We start from the raw sequence: 17,458 nt of genomic DNA on the forward strand, positions 1-17,458 counted from the left end.
TGCTCAAAATAATTGCTAAATTAGATTTCCTCAGAGAAATATATTTTGTTTAACAAATTATATATATGTTTTTTTTCTTCTAAAAGTTAGGTTTAGAAATGATTGGAACCCCTGTTTTCAATACTCCTTCCCCTTGCGAGGATAACGGCGCTGAGCCTTTTTCCAAAATGTTTTATAAGATTGGAGAACACATTGGGAGTGATTATAGACCATTCCTCCATACAGAATCTTTCCAGATCCTTGATATCCTTCCGCCTGCACATATGAACTGCCCTCTTCAATTAAAACCACAGGTTTTCAATGGAGTTCAGGTCCAGAGACTGAGATGGCCATTGCAATAGGTTGATTTTGTGGTCAATTAAGCATTTCTTTGTAGATTTTGATGGTCGCTTGGTGTTATTGTCTTGCTGGAAGATTCACTTGCGGCCATGTTTCAGCCTCCTGGCAGAGGCATCCGGATAAAATGTCCTGGTACTTGGTTGTTTATGATGCCGTTGACTTTAAAGGGATACTTCAGGATTTTGGCAATGAGGCCCTTTATCTACTTCCCCAGAGTCAGATGAACTCGTGGATACCATTTTTACGTCTCGTGCTAGTAGATACCACGCTAGTTAGAATTGTCTCGCGAAGCTACCTCTAACTTCCTTCATACTGTATGCAGAGACATAAGACTTCAGCCACCCAAGTCATAGACTGTTCTCTCTGCCCTGAACAGCTTCTACCCACAAGCCATAAGACTGCTAAATAGTTAGTCTGGATAGCTATAGGTTAACTATTTAACTATCTGCAAGGACCCTTTTTGCAATAACTTGTTTGACTCTTAAGCTGTGGTGAGGGGCACAACTTTCACTCGGGATCGGTCCCGCTCCACATTCTGAAAACGCATTCCCCTCCCAGTTTTATCATTGGAATGTGACACAAAACAAGGCAATGCTGTGCTTTAGGACCATGTTGATGCCTCCAATTAGGTTAGGCTGTTTGGAGTGTTTATCTGACTAAAAAATCAAATAAATGATGTTCCCTCCCACCAAAGTTGTGGTTACTGGTAACAGTAAAATTTATCAGAAATAGCTAACACAACGTGCCATTGGAACACAGGAGTGATTGTTGCTGATAATGGGCCTCTGTACGCCTATGCAGATATTCCATAAGAAATCTGTCGTTTCCAGCTACAATAGTTATTTACAATACAATGTCTACACTGTATTTCTGATCAATTTTATGTTATTTTAATGGACAAGAAATGAGCTTTTCTTTCAAAAACCAGGAAATGTCTAAGTGACCCCAAACTTTTGAATGGTAGTGTATGGGTTTTTCGTGCTATTTTTATGTACAATTTCCTGATTGTTGAAAGTCAGCAACCATTTGTATCTTTTCGTTTGTGAATTCTTTGCCTTTTCCCACGGTGAAGGTTGACAGGAACATTACCTCATTTTTATACTCCAATGAAGGGCATAATACCGAAAGGGCAGAACACCTTCAACTGAGTTTAACTTAAAAATGTAGAATGTTAAGATGCAGATTCACTTTTGTTTGATTTTATTTTGGAGAATCTTAAGGTGTGCCAATCATTTTGACACCTACCTTTGAGAGAAAAACAGTGTTACTTATTAAACAAAATCTCTTTCTCTGAGCAAACAATATAGCTCAGGACTGTATTTGTATTATATATTTTATACAGTCTTTTTTGCTTATCTTCATCAAGGGTGCCAATAATTATGGATGTGACTGTATGGACAGTATGCAGGTTTTATGTCAGCAAGTACTGTCAAAAACATTTTGTTTGTGTGAGAGTATACTAATATGTTGATTAAAAAACACACACACAACAGTATCTCATGATTTAAAACATTTATATTTAATGGTCAGTCAAAGCAAGGCGTATCATTCACAATATCTTATACTGTATTATTCATTTTAACTGACAATGCTATCTAAATTAAGCTACATTTTTTTAAAACATGCAAAATCCTGAGGAAAAAGTGAGTGCCTTGTTCTTCTGAACATTGGATTATAATAAAAACAACCGCAACCCACAAGTCCAGAAAATCCTTGACAAGTCTCCTTATACCGAGGTTAAAACAATGAAACACATTCAAGAGTGACACTGAAATAGTTAATGCCAAATAACACCCCTTCTCATCCCAAAAAGCAAAACACTCTGGAAATAGCAATGACAGGGATCACATTTTCAAATTATACATGTATTTTACCTTTATTTAACTAGGCAAGTCAGTTAAGAACAAATTCTTATTTTCAATGACGGCCTAGGAACAGTGGGTTAACTGCCTGTTCAGGGGCAGAACGACAGATTTGTACCATGTCAGCTCGGGGATTTGAACTTGCAACCTTTTGGTTACTAGTCCAACACTAACCACTAGGCTACCCTGCTGCCCCATATAAAGCTTTCCATTTTCCTAATGTAAATTGCCACTAATTTAACTGCACAAAAAAATGTAATGTTACATCACCATTTTGACAAGTGTTAATTAAGACAATTTTTTGTAAAAATCAATAAAAGTGTAAAACTGTTGATAACATTCCTTGATGTAATAGACAACCTATTTCAACCATATGCCGTAACAGTACAAAAGTGTCGTTACACAGGTCACATTTCCTGTTGCTGCAGAATAATTTTCATTCTGTAGCAAACTGGCTCAAATTAAGATCCCATATATATATATATATATATCTATCTATCTAGGTATGAATTTTACTTATTTGCAGCTTCATGTTGACTCTATTTGACAACACTATCATTCCAAGCGCAATTGTTTTCTTCTGCGCCTCAGTTGTTTTCTTGTGAGACCGTTGTTTCCTGTAAAATATAAAATGTGCAGTAAGTTAGGCCATAGCACGAAGCATGATGATACGCACCACAACAGAAGTATGAGAGGAATACACCATTAATATTCAAAACATGAATGATAAATATGACAAACTTCAGATCACTCAAACACAAAAACAACAATACAAAAACAAAATCATTGAGAGGAGCAGTGTTGAGGTCCATACTCTTATCTTATCCAACATACTAGCGGTGTTGTAATATGCAGGCCAGAAGTGGTTTGGTCAAGATAAACTTTAGCAATTTGCAGATTTTAGATAAGCTCCCTGCTGTTGACAAAGCAGCCAGCCAGTCTGAACATTACATGCAGGCTTCCACATGCTCAATAGATTAAAAGCTATAGCTGTGTGGAACACAGTCTCCCAGGTACACATCTATCAGCCTGTGGGAACAGATTCCTTGAATTAAAAACAAACACAAAATGGAAGCTTACACGCTTAAAAAAATACAGTAAATGTATTTTAAAATACTAAGGGCTTCACTGAATTGCTGATTGTACTGGGGTGGAAATGACTTGCAGACTTCCAGCATAATTAAACATCTAAACAATTTGGAAGGAAAAGTTAAAGTAGCCTAAGAGTAAGGATGTGTGATCAGGCAACAGAACAGTTAAAGTAGCCTAAGAGTAAGGATGTGTGATCAGGCAACAGAACAGTTAAAGTAGCGTAAGGATGTGTGATCAGGCAACAGAACAGTTAAAGTAGCCTAAGAGTAAGGATGTGTGATCAGGCAACAGAACAGTTAAAGTAGCCTAAGAGTAAGGATGTGTGATCAGGCAACAGAACAGTTAAAGTAGCCTAAGAGTAAGGATGTGTGATCAGGCAACAGAACAGTTAAAGTAGCCTAAGAGTAAGGATGTGTGAGCAGGCAACAGAACAGTTAAAGTAGCCTAAGAGTAAGGATGTGTGAGCAGGCAACATGACAGGTACTCTATACAGAATGTAAAGAGCTCACAGACCAGGTTGTCCTCCTTAGAGGTCACCAATCATGAACTTTCAGCACTTTCAGTCAAGTTAAACAATAGCCAACTTTACAACAATGCTGATAGTTAATGAAGGTCCAGACACCAAGTTTACAGCTTTCAAAATTAACTGTTAAGATAAGCTGCCAGTAAATTTCACTATTTGTTCAAAGATATCCGTGAGTGATCCAAGGGACAATAACGAACGTCCTATTGTTTCAATTAAGATCCAATGAAAGATAATGTCTGATGGTAGACCTACTCTGTGGACTTTCAACAGCAAGCCGTTTGAACCATGTCAAATAGTTTATGGCACCTTTCACCACATTTATTGTCATGAATCTTGAGCTGGAGGCAGAACTGAGTGATTCCCACTAGATGAACCAGCTGCAAAGTCAAAAGTGTCTATATTGTAAAAATTCATGTAAAAACCAAAATTAGCTTTTTGGTCTTAATTTAAGGTTAGGTATTAGGGTTAGCCGTGTGGTTAAGCTTAGGGTTAAGGTAAGGGTTAGGTTTAAAATCATATTTTATTACTGTGGCAGCATCAGCTATTGACCACTTGCCTTCAGGGCAAGATTCATGACAATAAATGCCAACCTGCCCTTTCACCAATGCATTCACAACTTGTATCAATCTCCACTGGCTTGGGTGATAAACTTATGCTCTTAGGGAAACAAAAGTTGTAAAACTTCACTGATTGGAAGTAATATCTATTAACACTTAATAAACCAATGTTTAGATAATGATATGATGGCTATAGTGAGCTTGGGTAAGAACGTTGCTTAATTTAAGAAAGAATGCTTACAGATTGAGTCCTCTTTCCAAATTTGCTCCAGAACGTCATCTTGACAGTGTTCTTGTGTCCTGTGCGCTCGTCAAAAGTCTGGCAGGTGTCGAAGGGGGGACTGTACAGGTGCAAACTGACCGAACCTTCAGTGTGACTGTCGTTCTCTACTCTGTGCAACCCAAGGGAATCTGAAACCGACACACACCACACATCTATGATAAGGCAACGCAAGGTAAAACATTCAAATATCACACAGTTGTTAGTTCCGCTAACGGTACACCGAACACAACACATACGAGTCATACAGTATCCATTAAGAATTTGTATAATATGTAACATGTACAACTAGATGTCAGATAATCAAATACTTGAAAGTAAAGATATTCACTTGTAGGAGGATGTTTATAAAGATATACATGCATATTATGTGTGTAAATAATATGAATAAATGCCTCCTTATGTTGTCTGACACACAATGTTGAGGAAATACTCAACTGCCTTGAATCTTACCATTGATGTAGGCACACTGGTTTTCTTTCAGAATTCTCTGAGATTTCTGAACCATGTCACCAACATCCTGTGTTTTGTTATTGGGCCATTCAAACAGCGTCTCCTTCAGTTCGCCTTGCAGCATCTTCATGAAACAGTGGGAGTCTGTGTGGTCATGGATACTGCTGCAAGTGGTGAAAAACACAGACACTCTTAGAATGTTCCAGAACAGTGTTATATGGGGCTCAGCCTTAGTACCTATGGTTATGTGTCTGTACAGGTTCATTTGTTCTAAAATAGTCCTGTTTAAGGACACATATTTGCTGCCTTGTGTTAAATGTTATATATCATGTGGTCTACTGACATACAGTATAACTTCACCTCTCAAACTACATTAGCTACAATCTGCTATTATGTACCTTTCTCTCTGCCTCAAGCAATGTAAGGTGACCAATTGTCAATATCTGACTGTTTCAAAGGGGCAAATTATTACCCAAATGTATTTATCTTTGTAAAACATACATAACGTTGACTTTAACAAGAACCTTGGACTCTGGAGCATGTTTTTTCATTTCAGTAGAACAACATACTGATGTTTTAACTGACAAGTCACATAACACATTGTAATTACACTGGTTCTGCCAGTACTATTTGAAACTGACGATATACACTCTTATAGAAATAGCACCGGAATAAGTATGAGGTCTTTCAATGGATCAGATCAAATAACTTTCAACATTGTTTGCAAAAATGTCTAACCTGCCCTGACCCTCTCCCCAACAGAGTAAAATGAGGTTGAACTTTCCGTTCCCTTCATCCACCAGGTTCCTTGTGTACCTGGAACACACCCACAACACAGAGGTGTAGGTTAGAACAAAAATAGTGTTTACCCATTCAATTATTGGTAGCATCAATAGCATTTCTACTTATGTTTACTATTACATTAGTCAGCACGTGTCCAACATTGTGGGGTGTACGTCAACTGATCCTTTTAGAAGAAAGGTAGGACATCCGATGCCTTTGTTATAGCTACACTGAAATGTAGGACAATGAATCATATGGTATAGCCACAAAGTGATTTGCAACTACCCCAATACCGTACATGCACATTATCTGGCATAAATACTTACACTAATGCTAGAATAAAGACCAGAGGAAAAGGTTTTGGACAGATGGATTGCAATGGATTTTGTTCTTAGTGGTGTGACTCATTCAGAAAACTTTCAAATTATGTTTTAGCTCAAAACTAACTGAAATGTTTTACCCACCAATTTCCGTAGTTCCCAAATTCCCCACACAGTGATTCAGGCTATTGATAGAGCCCGTTCGTTAGTGATTGACCTAAATAAATGTAGTAGGAGTACTGTTGATATCTGATGATATAGAGATTCTTTCAAACAACCTACTATGGCCCAGATCATGTCTCTGCTTAAATTACAGCAGTCACGTTTTTGGGTGCATAGAAAATCAGTGATTTTGTAGCATCTGCAAGGTCCAGTGTGTGATCATAACACAAACGCACAGCACGTCCTCAAAGCAACCAGTGGAGATCTGTTTCTAATTCTGATATGCGGACGGGTTTCCATCCTCCATTTACCCCCACAAGAATCAAAACATTCCCAAGTTGATGGCGCATGTCAGGAAAAACTGTGGATATGGCATTTTCTTTTTATTGAAGCAAACAATGAAACTCACTTTGAAAGTCTCATTCTGTTGTCAACATCTTAAAATGTAACTTTTTTTTTAAGATTTAAAAGTTAGCGCAGGCATGCTAGGCTATATTTTATAAATATTTAATATATTGCTCAGATAATTTTACATAGCAAAAGTTTAATATAATCTGTTAAAATGTGTTATGCAGTTAAAGATTCAAAATGTAGGCTAGATTAACAATATTATTAACACAGTGAATAATCGCAAATATGAGAGACATCCCACTGCCATCGAATCCTCTGAAGCATTATATATATATATATACTGAGGTCTAAATCACAGGAGGACTGGCTCGTGGTAATGGCTGGAGCAGAATCGGTGGAATGGTATTAAATACATGAAGCATATTGTTTCCGTGTGTTTGATGCCATTCCATTCTTCCGTTTCAGCCATTATTATGAGCCGTCCTTCCCTCAGCAGCCTCCACTGGTCTAAATGTAGTTGTTCTAAATTGTGTATGTAATATATATATATATATATATATATATATATATATATATATATATATATATATATATATATATATATATATGTCTACATTTAATGTTGCCTGCTGATCACTCATGCTACACCTTTCATGTTAAAGTTTACACCACCTTAAGTGGGAAATAGTGATGTTATTCCCGTAAAGCTTGTTCATATTTGAACTCATAACAAGTTCACCCTTTTTCATAAATGGTACAGTCCAACAAAAGTTGGCCCCAAAAAGAAGAGGGACGCTATAAAACTAGGCTACTTCGTTACATTAAAACAGGTCTACTCAACAACACCAATATAGTAGGTATAATAGTAATAATAATAATTTCAAAATAGAAATAAACATAATTCAAATATTTTTTACCTGGTCGGGTCAAACATTGCAAATTTCTTCCACTCCTGTGGATTGCTGTCATATGCCTCCATTATTTGTTGCACCTCCTCCACATTGATTTTGTCACTTTCAAAGAGTTTATGCAGCAATTTGATCAGGTCATCGAGACTTTTTGGTGTCATCACTTCGGTTTTCTCCATGGTTAAGTGCGTAATGGTTCTTGAAAACGTACTTTTCAACTAACGAAGTAGCCAAGTTTTATAGCGTCCCTGTTCTTTTTGGGGCCAATTTTTTTGTTGGACTGTACCATTTATGAAAAAGGGTTAACTTATTATGAGTTCAAATATGAACAAGCTTTATGGGAACAACATCACTATTTCCCATAAAGGACGTGTCCTCAATTGTAAATAATAGCAGGGATTTTATTTATAAGATCAATTTAAGGTTGAGGTGTTATAATATTCTTAATTATTTACCCCCACATCAAGTAACGTTACTTGGACCAATCCTAGTTTGGGCTGCAGTTGATAATTAACAAAACCTCTTCCTTTCCAGGATGATTTTTGCTTTGACAATCTACAATAACCCCCTTTGAACCTTTTAATGAGTCGGGTCTCAGGAATTGAGTCAACAATGGAGAGCGAGAGAAGAGAGAGCAGAGTATTAGTAACAACAAAACATGATATCACTTGTGAGATAATTCAATTAAGAGTTGAATTTAAAGCATAATTACATGTTTTCATAAATAATGTAATCACTTTGTAATACAAATGTTCATTTAGTTTTGTTAGCATTGTTGGTTAAATAAGGAGAATATGCCTATTTATATCTGATCATAGGCAATTGTATTGTCTAGAACCACTCAAGCTTTTCATACATCATCTATGAGAGCAACAACTGCCCATTTTGAGCTCACATCCAGTCATTTAAATGCAATATTATGGCTGTGGGGAGGTGAACCACACTGATGAGCAACCCTGCCTGGGTCCTGAAGAGTTTCGTTAGCTCCCCCAAGCAAATGTCTAAATGACCGAAGGGACGCGGTTTTTGTGGAGCGATGGGTAACGATGCTTCGTGGGTGTCAATAATTGTTGATGTGTGCAGAGGGTACCTGGTTCGAGCCCAGGTATGGGCGAGGGTACAGACTACTGTTACATTAGGCTATATTGTTTTATCACCCGCTACTATACTTCCTGCACATCTTCACAGGATCATTCAAAAAGTAACACGTAGTCCTCAAATCCTGTGCGCTAAAGTCAAGACACCATGTGAAGTTAAACCATGTTTATGGATGCAATTTCCCACCACAAACCTATAAATGAGTCAGCCAGGGTGTAATTTGTTCCCAATTTATGGAAAGGAAGTGGGACGATTGTCTTCCTTGACATGCTGCCAAATATAAGGGTTTCAGGCCTGTATCCATGGTGATGTGATGTACACTATAAACTGGCATATACACATGATCTCATAGATGCCAACATTTAGGACTAAAGAGGATATATCTTCGTCAAAATATATGGAACTAATAACTTCTTCCTATCATTTTTATGTTTGTAAGGTAATTTGTTTTTTATATATCGTAAATATCAAGATTGAATTTCATGATGAACAGTTGTGGCCAGGCATCATGACCAATTAAATTCTACGCACTTTGGACATACAGATGTTGCGTTCCAATGCAATTTATGTTCATTCTCGTTTTATCAAAATCATTGGACTCTTGCGCCACCTAGGGCCTTAACCCAGGTGGAACGTAATGTCCAAAATGGAAAATTATGGCGCGAGGAGAGAAGTGTGGAAGTAGACTACTCAGAAGATTGCCGTTTCCAATTGATCAGGTAAATGGGCGTAATGGGGATGTCATTCTCCCACATAGCTATTTCACTACTTTACTAAATTAAACGATTGGACCAAATGGGAAATGGTGACACCATTACATGTTATGGATTAGCATGGCCTCAAATACTAGACGTAACATAGTAAATGTATGTATATGACACTCAAATTAGTCTCGCAGAGTTTCTAAATCCAGAGGACTGACATCGCGAGCCTTCTGGTAACGTTTGCGAAACAGACCAGGCTGGGATTTGGGGTTTGAGAAGAATGCGAGAAGTGAAAAATTCTTCCTTAGTTGTTCATTTTCTCGAAATTTAAAGGCACAACCAAGATTTGAGCCAATGTCTTAAGTAGCTGAACATGTTATTACTTCAATCTCGTGAAGGTGACAAACTGACATATTTTCATTTTCGTCAAAAACAACTTTATATCGAAGGAGTGCCTTTGATTTGACTGCCTGCACATGCGCAGTTCGACCGTTACACCCGATTAATCAATCAAATGTATTTATAAAGCCCTTCTTACATCAGCTGATGTCACAAAGTGCTGTACAGAAACCCAGCCTAAAACCCCAAACAGCAAGAAATGTAGGTGTAGAAGCACGGTGGCGGCTAGGAAAAACTACCTAGAAAGGCCGGAACCTAGGAAGAAACCTAGAGGGGATCCAGGCTATGAGGGGTGGCCACTCCTCTCCTGGCTGTGCCAGGTGGAGATTATAACAGAACATGGCCAAGATGTTCAAATGTTCATAGACGACCAGTAGGGTCAAAGAATAATAAGTGGTTGTAGAGGTCAGCACCTCAGAAGTAAATGTCAGTTGGCTTTTCATAGCCGATCATTCAGAGTATCTCTACCGCTCTTGCTGTCTCTAGAGAGTTGATAACAGAAAGTCTGGGACAAGGTAGCACATCCAGTGAACAGGTCAGGGTTCCATAGCCGCAGGCAGAACAGTTGAAACTGAAGCAGCAGCACGACCAGGTGGACTGGGGACAGCAAGGAGTCATCAGGCCAGGTAGTCCCAAGGCATGGTCCTAGGGCTCAGGTTCTCAGAGAGAAAGAAATAAAATTAGAGAGAGCATACTTCAATTCACACAGGACACAGGACTGACCCTAGCCCCCTGACACATAAACTATTGCAGCTTAAATACTGGAGGCTGAGATAGGAGGTGTCGGGAGACACTGTGGCCCCATCCGACGATACCCCAGGACAGGGCCAAACAGGTAGGATATAACCCCACTCACTTTGCCAAAGCACAGCCCACACACCACTAGAGGGATATCTTCAACCACCAATTTACCATCCTGAGACAAGGCCGACGATAGCCCACAAAGATCTCCCCAACGGCACGAACCCAAGGGGGGTGCCAACCTGGACAGAAAGATCACGTCAGTGACTCCATCCACTTAAGTGATGCACCCTTCCTAGGGACGGCATGGAAGAGCACCAGTAAGCCAGTGACTCAGCCCCTGTTATAGGGTTTGAGGCAGAGAATCCCAGTGGAGAGAGGGGAACCTTCAGACAGAGACAGCAAGGGCGGTTTGTTGCTCCAGTGCCTTTCCGTTCACCTTCACACTCCTGGGCCAGACTACACTCAATCATAGGACCTACTGAAGAGATGAGTCTTCAATAAAGACTTAAAGGTCGAGACCAAGTCTGCGTATCTCACATGGGTAGGCAGATCATTCCATAAAAATGTAGCTCTATAGGGGAAAGCCCTGCCTCCAGCTGTTTGCTTAGAAATTCTAGGGATAGTAAGGAGGCCTGCATCTTGTGACCGTAGCGTACGTGTAGGTATGTACAGCAGGACCAAATCGGAAAGATAGGTAGGAGCAAGCCCATGTAATGCTTTGTAGGTTAGCAGTAAAACCTTGAAATCAGCCCTAGCCAACAGGAAGCCAGTGTGTAATATGATCTAATTTTTGGTTCTAGTCAAGATTCTAGCAGCTGTGTTTAGCACTAACTAAAGTTTATTTAGTGCTTTATCCGGGTAGCCGGAAAGTAGAGCATTGCAGTAGTCTAACCTAGAAGTGACAAAAGCATGGATTAGTTTTTCTGCATCATTTCTGGACAGAAAGTTTCAGATTTTTGCAATGTTACGTAGATGGAAAAAAGTTGTCCTTGAAACAGTCTTGATATGTTTATCAAAAGAGAGATCAGGGTCCAGAGTAAAGCCGAGGTCCTTCACAGTTTTATTTGAGACGACTGTAGGACCACTCAAGATTAACTGTTAGATTCAACAGAAGATCTCTTTGTTTCTTGGGACCTAGAACTAGCATCTCTGTTTTGTCCGAGTTTTAGAAAATTTGCCGCCATCCACTTCCTTATGTCTGAAACACATGCTTCCAGAGAGGGCAATTTTGGGCCTTCACCATGTTTCATCGAAATCTACAGCTGTGTGTCGTCCGTATAGCAGTGAAAGTTAACATTATGTTTCCGAATGACATCACCAAGAGGTAAAATATATGGTGAAAACAATATTGGTGCTAAAACGGAGCCTTGAGGAACACCGAAATTTACAGTTGATTTGTCAGAGGACAAACCATCTACAGAGACAAACTGATATCGGTGAAGTCTTTCTAGGCATGAGCTTAGCTAGCTAACCTTGCCATGACATCACTAACAAGTGTGATCAGGGATTTCTATTCGAGAAGTAGTTTTAGCCTATCTTCTTACTATAATGTCTTTGCTAGTATGATATGCTACGTTTAGTATGGTTTCATAAGACAGAAGGTTACTTAAGCCAAAAACAAAAGGAGGGAGGTTGGGAATATAACGTGAATGTCTAGCAACCCAAAGGTTGCATGTTCAAATCACATATAACTTGAGCATTTTAGAAACTGTTTACAATGTTTTAGATACTTTGCATGTTAGTAACCCTTCCCCTAATCAAAACACTTAAGTCATTTAGCAGACACTCATATCATTTACATTTCACAGACACTTCTATCCAGAGTGACAGCATAAATTTTCATACTTATTTCCCCCATACTCGCCCCCGTATGAATCTAACCCACAACCCTGGCGTTGCAAGCGCCATGCTCTACCAACAAAACGGAACTCAACAGCTTTTACATCACGTTGCAGAGTGTTTGGAGTAACCGGTTTGCTATGGTGCAAAATGTTTAGCTATTGTATGCCACTAATGAGTACACCGCTGATGACTCCCAATTCACTCAAAAGAGAGAGAAAGGGAGAGAGAGTGGGATAACTGACCCTTGACCCCCCGACCCTGGGGGAGCTCAATCCGAAAGGGGGAGATTCTCAATTGGGCAAAAGTCCGTACTCTCTTTGAATCCTCCGTCCTCCTCTCCCACGTGACCCAGAAACCGATAAGTGGTTGCCATATGTAGGAGTGTATCAATTAGTTAATAACCAGTTGAGCTGACAGACATTTTGCACGCTATGATTTTAGTCATCAACCTAGCAAGAGGACAATATTTTATTAATGTATTAATGGGCTTCCTTTCTATAGACAAGGGGAGAAGGGCTATGTAAAGTGCTCAATTTTGTCATTCTGAGAATATGCAAGGTGTCTGACTCCAATAGAAAACAAATGTTTGACTTCCACACAAAACTACTTTACTTATTTTGGGTTTAAGGACGTTTGTAGGTCACATTTTTTATCGTAGAGCTATGAAAGTTAAGTATTTAGATCCGTCTGCGCAAGACAAATTCAGCAATTGCTTTGCTATGTCTGTGCAGGAAAGAAGTCGAGCTAAATAAATGTTTTTCTTTAGGTAACGTTGTAGTGAAGTTATATAAATGGATGTAACTATTTGCACATCATTACAACACTGTATATAGCCATAATATTACATTTGAAATGTCTCTTTTCAAATGGTACTTTTGTGAGTGTAATGTTTACTGTACATCTCTTTGAATTGAATTGAATTGTAATGATACAGCTGACCACCAGAGAGAGGCAAATTAACTTCTATTCGACAGAGGACGTTGACATGATCGTAGGGAGGTCTGGGTGGTTGTCTTCTGACTTCTAAAACGGTGGGAAATCAATAAAATAAGTAATGTCATTATATACATATTTTTTAAAGTAATTCTAGTGCCCAATTTCGGGGACTGTCAGCTTAAGAGGTTTTAATAGGCGAACTGAGGAGTTTGCTCATCTCCTCGATAGCCTCCTCCAGCTGAGGATACTCGTGTATCCTACCAGCTCACAACGGCGTTTTGAAATCCACCACACCTCCTTTGAATCAACTGTTGTTTCCTCAGAGGAGAAAAGCATGTACATGTTAAAATATAAGTAGCATATAGTGTTTAATCTATACATCTTGCACAACCACTTTACACATTTATTTTGGGATTCCTCCTATGAAGAAGGCTGCCGACACACTGAAGAAGGCTGCAAAGCCGAATTGTCTGTGTACGCTATCCCTTATGAAGTGAAAAATCATTTAAAAAATGAAGTAGGCTTTATGCAGACCCATAACACCTTGTTGCTTATCGGGATCCCTCCTCTGTAAACGTCATCTGCCTGATGCGAGTGGATTCATTTCCACGTTTCCTCACCTACTCTCCTCGATAACCTTTGACCTTTTTAAAAGGAGGAGAGGACAGAGAGGATGCGAGGAGTCGAAGTAAACCAATTAAGAATCTCCCATTGTCTGGCCTGAGGAGGCGCCAGGCAGCCCAGCCCCCTATGGTTGAGACGGGCTGCCCTAAAGGCCATGGCTCCCCCGGCCTCGTTTAGACTCATCTCTGACATCTGCTGGTTCATCTGGTGGGAATACACAGAGAGGAATGAGTTTAAAGCATCAAGGAAAGTCACTGGGACACACCTATCCAGTTCTTTTCAGATTTGAAAGTACTTTATATTTAGGGGGAGTATGGATGACGTTGTCAGATCAGACCTACTGCTCTCATGGACTATATGCAACTCCATGTCCATAAGTCATTCTTCAAAGATTTTATTTTTAATGTTACTATCTTGTACTTTAATCATAAAACGTATTCCTTGGAAAAACCCTAAAATAGTCTCCAGTCTGCCATAGAAAGAGATGGTGAGACCCTCCATACACCGTCTAATTATCATATTTTCTTTATATTTCAGTTGCTCAAGCATTTTTCAGTTCATAAAAACCTCCCTCTGTAAGGGCTCTTTGATCCAAAATCAACCCCTTACCTCAAACCGTGCACACTTCTTGATGCCCACTCAACACACCCATATGGGGTGTAAGCAAAGTGATTATGCCTTTCTGATTGGCAAAGGAAGAGTTTCCGCCATTTGGCTTAAACTATCTAGTGGTTTCAGATTTAGGAGGGCGCCTCTCCAGTTTTCTCAGGTCTGTTTAAAACAGGGATGAGAAACTGACACAACCAGCATGGCTGTGTAACAGAAAACTCTCAAGATTGGTAAATCACCCTTTACTGGTTCTAACAGCCGATCAATCAGCTTGCTGCCAGCCAGTGGCGATATTAGCATGTACAGTACCTGTCAAAAGTTTGGACACACCTACTCATTCAAGGGTTTTTCTTTATTTTTACTATTTTGTACAGTGTAGAATAATAGTGAAGACATCAACACTATGAAAAAACTTATATGGAATCATGTAGTAACAAAAAACGTCTTAAATAAATCAAAATATATTAACATTTTTAGATTCTTCATAGGAGCCACCTGGAATGCTATTCCAACAGTCTTGAAGGAGTTCCCGCATATGCTGAGCACTTTTTGGCTGCTTTTCGTTCACTCTGCGGTCCAACTCATCCCAAACCATTACAATTGGGTTGAGGTCGGGTGATTGTGGAGGCCAGGTCATCACTCCATCACTCTCCTTCTTGGTCAAATAGCCCTTCCACTGCCTGGAGGTGTGTTTTGGGTCATTGTCCTGTTGAAAAACAAATGATAGTCCCACTAAGCGCAAACCAGATGGGATGGTGTATCGCTACAGAATGGTGTGGTAGCCATGCTGGTTGTGTGCCTTGAATTCTAAATTAATCATTGACAGTGTCACAAGCAAAGCATCCCCACACCATCACAATTCTTCACAGTGGGTACTACACATGCTGAGATCATCCGTTCACCTACTCTGCGTCTCACAAAGACATGGCGGTTGGAACCAAAAATCTCAAATTTGGACTCATCAGACCAACGTACAGATTTCCACCGGTCTAATGTCCATTGCTCATGTTTCTTGACCCAAGAAAGTTTATTCTGCTTATTGGTGTCCTTTAGTACTGGTTTCTTTGCAGCAATTTGACCATGAAGCTACAGGTAGCCTAGTGGTTATAGTGTCGGGCCAGTAACCGAAAGGTTGCTAGATTGAATCCTGGGCTGACAAGGTAAAAATATGTTGTTCTGCCCCTGAACAAGGCAGTTAACCCACTGTTCCTAGGCTGCCATTGTAAATAAGAATTTGTTCTTAACTGACTTGCCTAGTTAAATAAAAATAAATGAAGGCCTGATTCACGCATTCTCCTCTGAACAGTTGATGCTGAGATGTGTCTGTTACTTGAACTCTGTGAAGCAATTATTTGGGGTGCAGTTACCTCTAATGAACTTATCCTCTGCAGAAAAGGTAACTCTGGGTCTTCCTTTCCTGTGGCGGTCCTCATGAGAGCCAGTTTCATCATAGCGCTTGATGGTTTTTGTGACTGCACTTGAAGAAAAAGTTCTTGAAATTTTACTCATTGACTGACGTTCATGTCTTAAAGTAATGATGGACTGTTGTTTTTCATTGCTTATCTGAGCTGTTCTTGCCATAATATGGACTTGGTCTTTTACCAAATAGGGCTATCTTCTGTATACCACCCCTACCTTGTCACAACACAACTGAATGCTCAAACTCATTAAAATGGAACGAAATTCCACAAATGTCCTTTTAACAAGGCACACCTGTTAATTGAAATGTATTCCAGGTGACTATCTCATGAAGCTGGTTGAGAGAATGCCAAGAGTGTGCAAAGCTGTCATCAAGGCAAAGGGTGGCTACTTTGAAGAATCTCAAATATAAAATATATTTAGATTTCTTTAACACTTTTTTGGTTACTACATGATTCCATTATTTTATAGTTTTGATGTCTTCACTTTTATTCTACAATGTAGAAAATAGTAAACATTTAGAAAAACCCTTGAATGAGTAGTTGTGTCCAAACTTTTGACTGCTTACTGTATATATATATAACTTTTTTTGTTAAACAAACTCTGTCTGCCGACTCTTAGCAAACTTTTGGAAATAAATGGTGTTTGACCAGATGTAATGCTATTTCTCTGTAAATAAATAAACAACAGACTTTCAGCATGCTTATAGAGAAGGGCACTCAACATGTACTGCACTGACACAAATGACTGATGATTGGTTTAAAGAAGTTTATAATTGTCACCCCCTGATCTGTTTCACCTGTCTTTGTGATTGTCCCCCCCCCCCCAAGTGTCGCCCATCTTCCCCATTATCCCCTGTGTATTACCTGTGTTCTCTATTTGTCTGTTGCCAGTTCGTCTTATTTGTTTAAGTCAACCAGCATTGTGTGTCTCAGCTCCTGCTTTTTCCAGTCTCTCTTTTCTCGCCCTCCTGGTTTTGACCTTGTCCTGACTCAGAGTCCGCCTGCCTGACCCATCTGCCTGCCCCCGAGCCTGCCTGCTGACCTATGCCTTTGCCCCCCTCTGGATTACTGACCTCTGCCTCACCCTGAGCCTGCCTGCGGCCCGGTACCATTGCCCTCTGGTTTACTGACGCCTGCCTGCCTTGACCTGTCTATTGCCTGCCCCTATTGGAATATTAAACAATTGTTTATTCGTCATGGTCTGCATCTGGGTCTTACCTTCATACCTGATTTTTATTTTACCTTTATTTAACTAGGCAAGTCAGTTAAGAACAAATTCTTATTTTCAATGACGGCCTAGGAACAGTGGGTTAAATGCCTGTTCAGGGGCAGAACAATAGATTTGTACCTTGTCAACTCAGGGGTTTGAACTTGCAACCTTCCGGTTACTAGTCCAACGCTCTAACCAACAACGATGTTGTTGATCCATCCTCAGTTTTCTGATATCA

The 17,458-nt window shown here is 39.5% G+C and overlaps 1 protein-coding gene across 1 annotated transcript; it reads right to left on the reverse strand.

The window, feature by feature from the left end:
* Positions 1-1,834: 1,834 nt before the first annotated feature.
* On the reverse strand, positions 1,835-7,915 carry LOC139411907 (cysteine dioxygenase type 1-like). The gene is made up of 5 exons (XM_071158661.1): positions 7,643-7,915; positions 5,848-5,925; positions 5,110-5,273; positions 4,618-4,787; positions 1,835-2,818 (listed from the first exon to the last, which is right to left on the reverse strand). The coding sequence occupies exons 1-5, from the start codon at positions 7,810-7,812 to the stop codon at positions 2,789-2,791; spliced, it is 612 nt and encodes a 203-aa protein (XP_071014762.1). The 5' UTR covers positions 7,813-7,915; the 3' UTR covers positions 1,835-2,788.
* Between the last annotated feature and the right edge of the window lie 9,543 nt (positions 7,916-17,458).

The sequence above is a fragment of the Oncorhynchus clarkii genome, chromosome 6 (genome assembly GCF_045791955.1).
Source record: "Oncorhynchus clarkii lewisi isolate Uvic-CL-2024 chromosome 6, UVic_Ocla_1.0, whole genome shotgun sequence".
In the NCBI taxonomy this organism is placed as follows: Eukaryota; Metazoa; Chordata; class Actinopteri; order Salmoniformes; family Salmonidae; genus Oncorhynchus; species Oncorhynchus clarkii.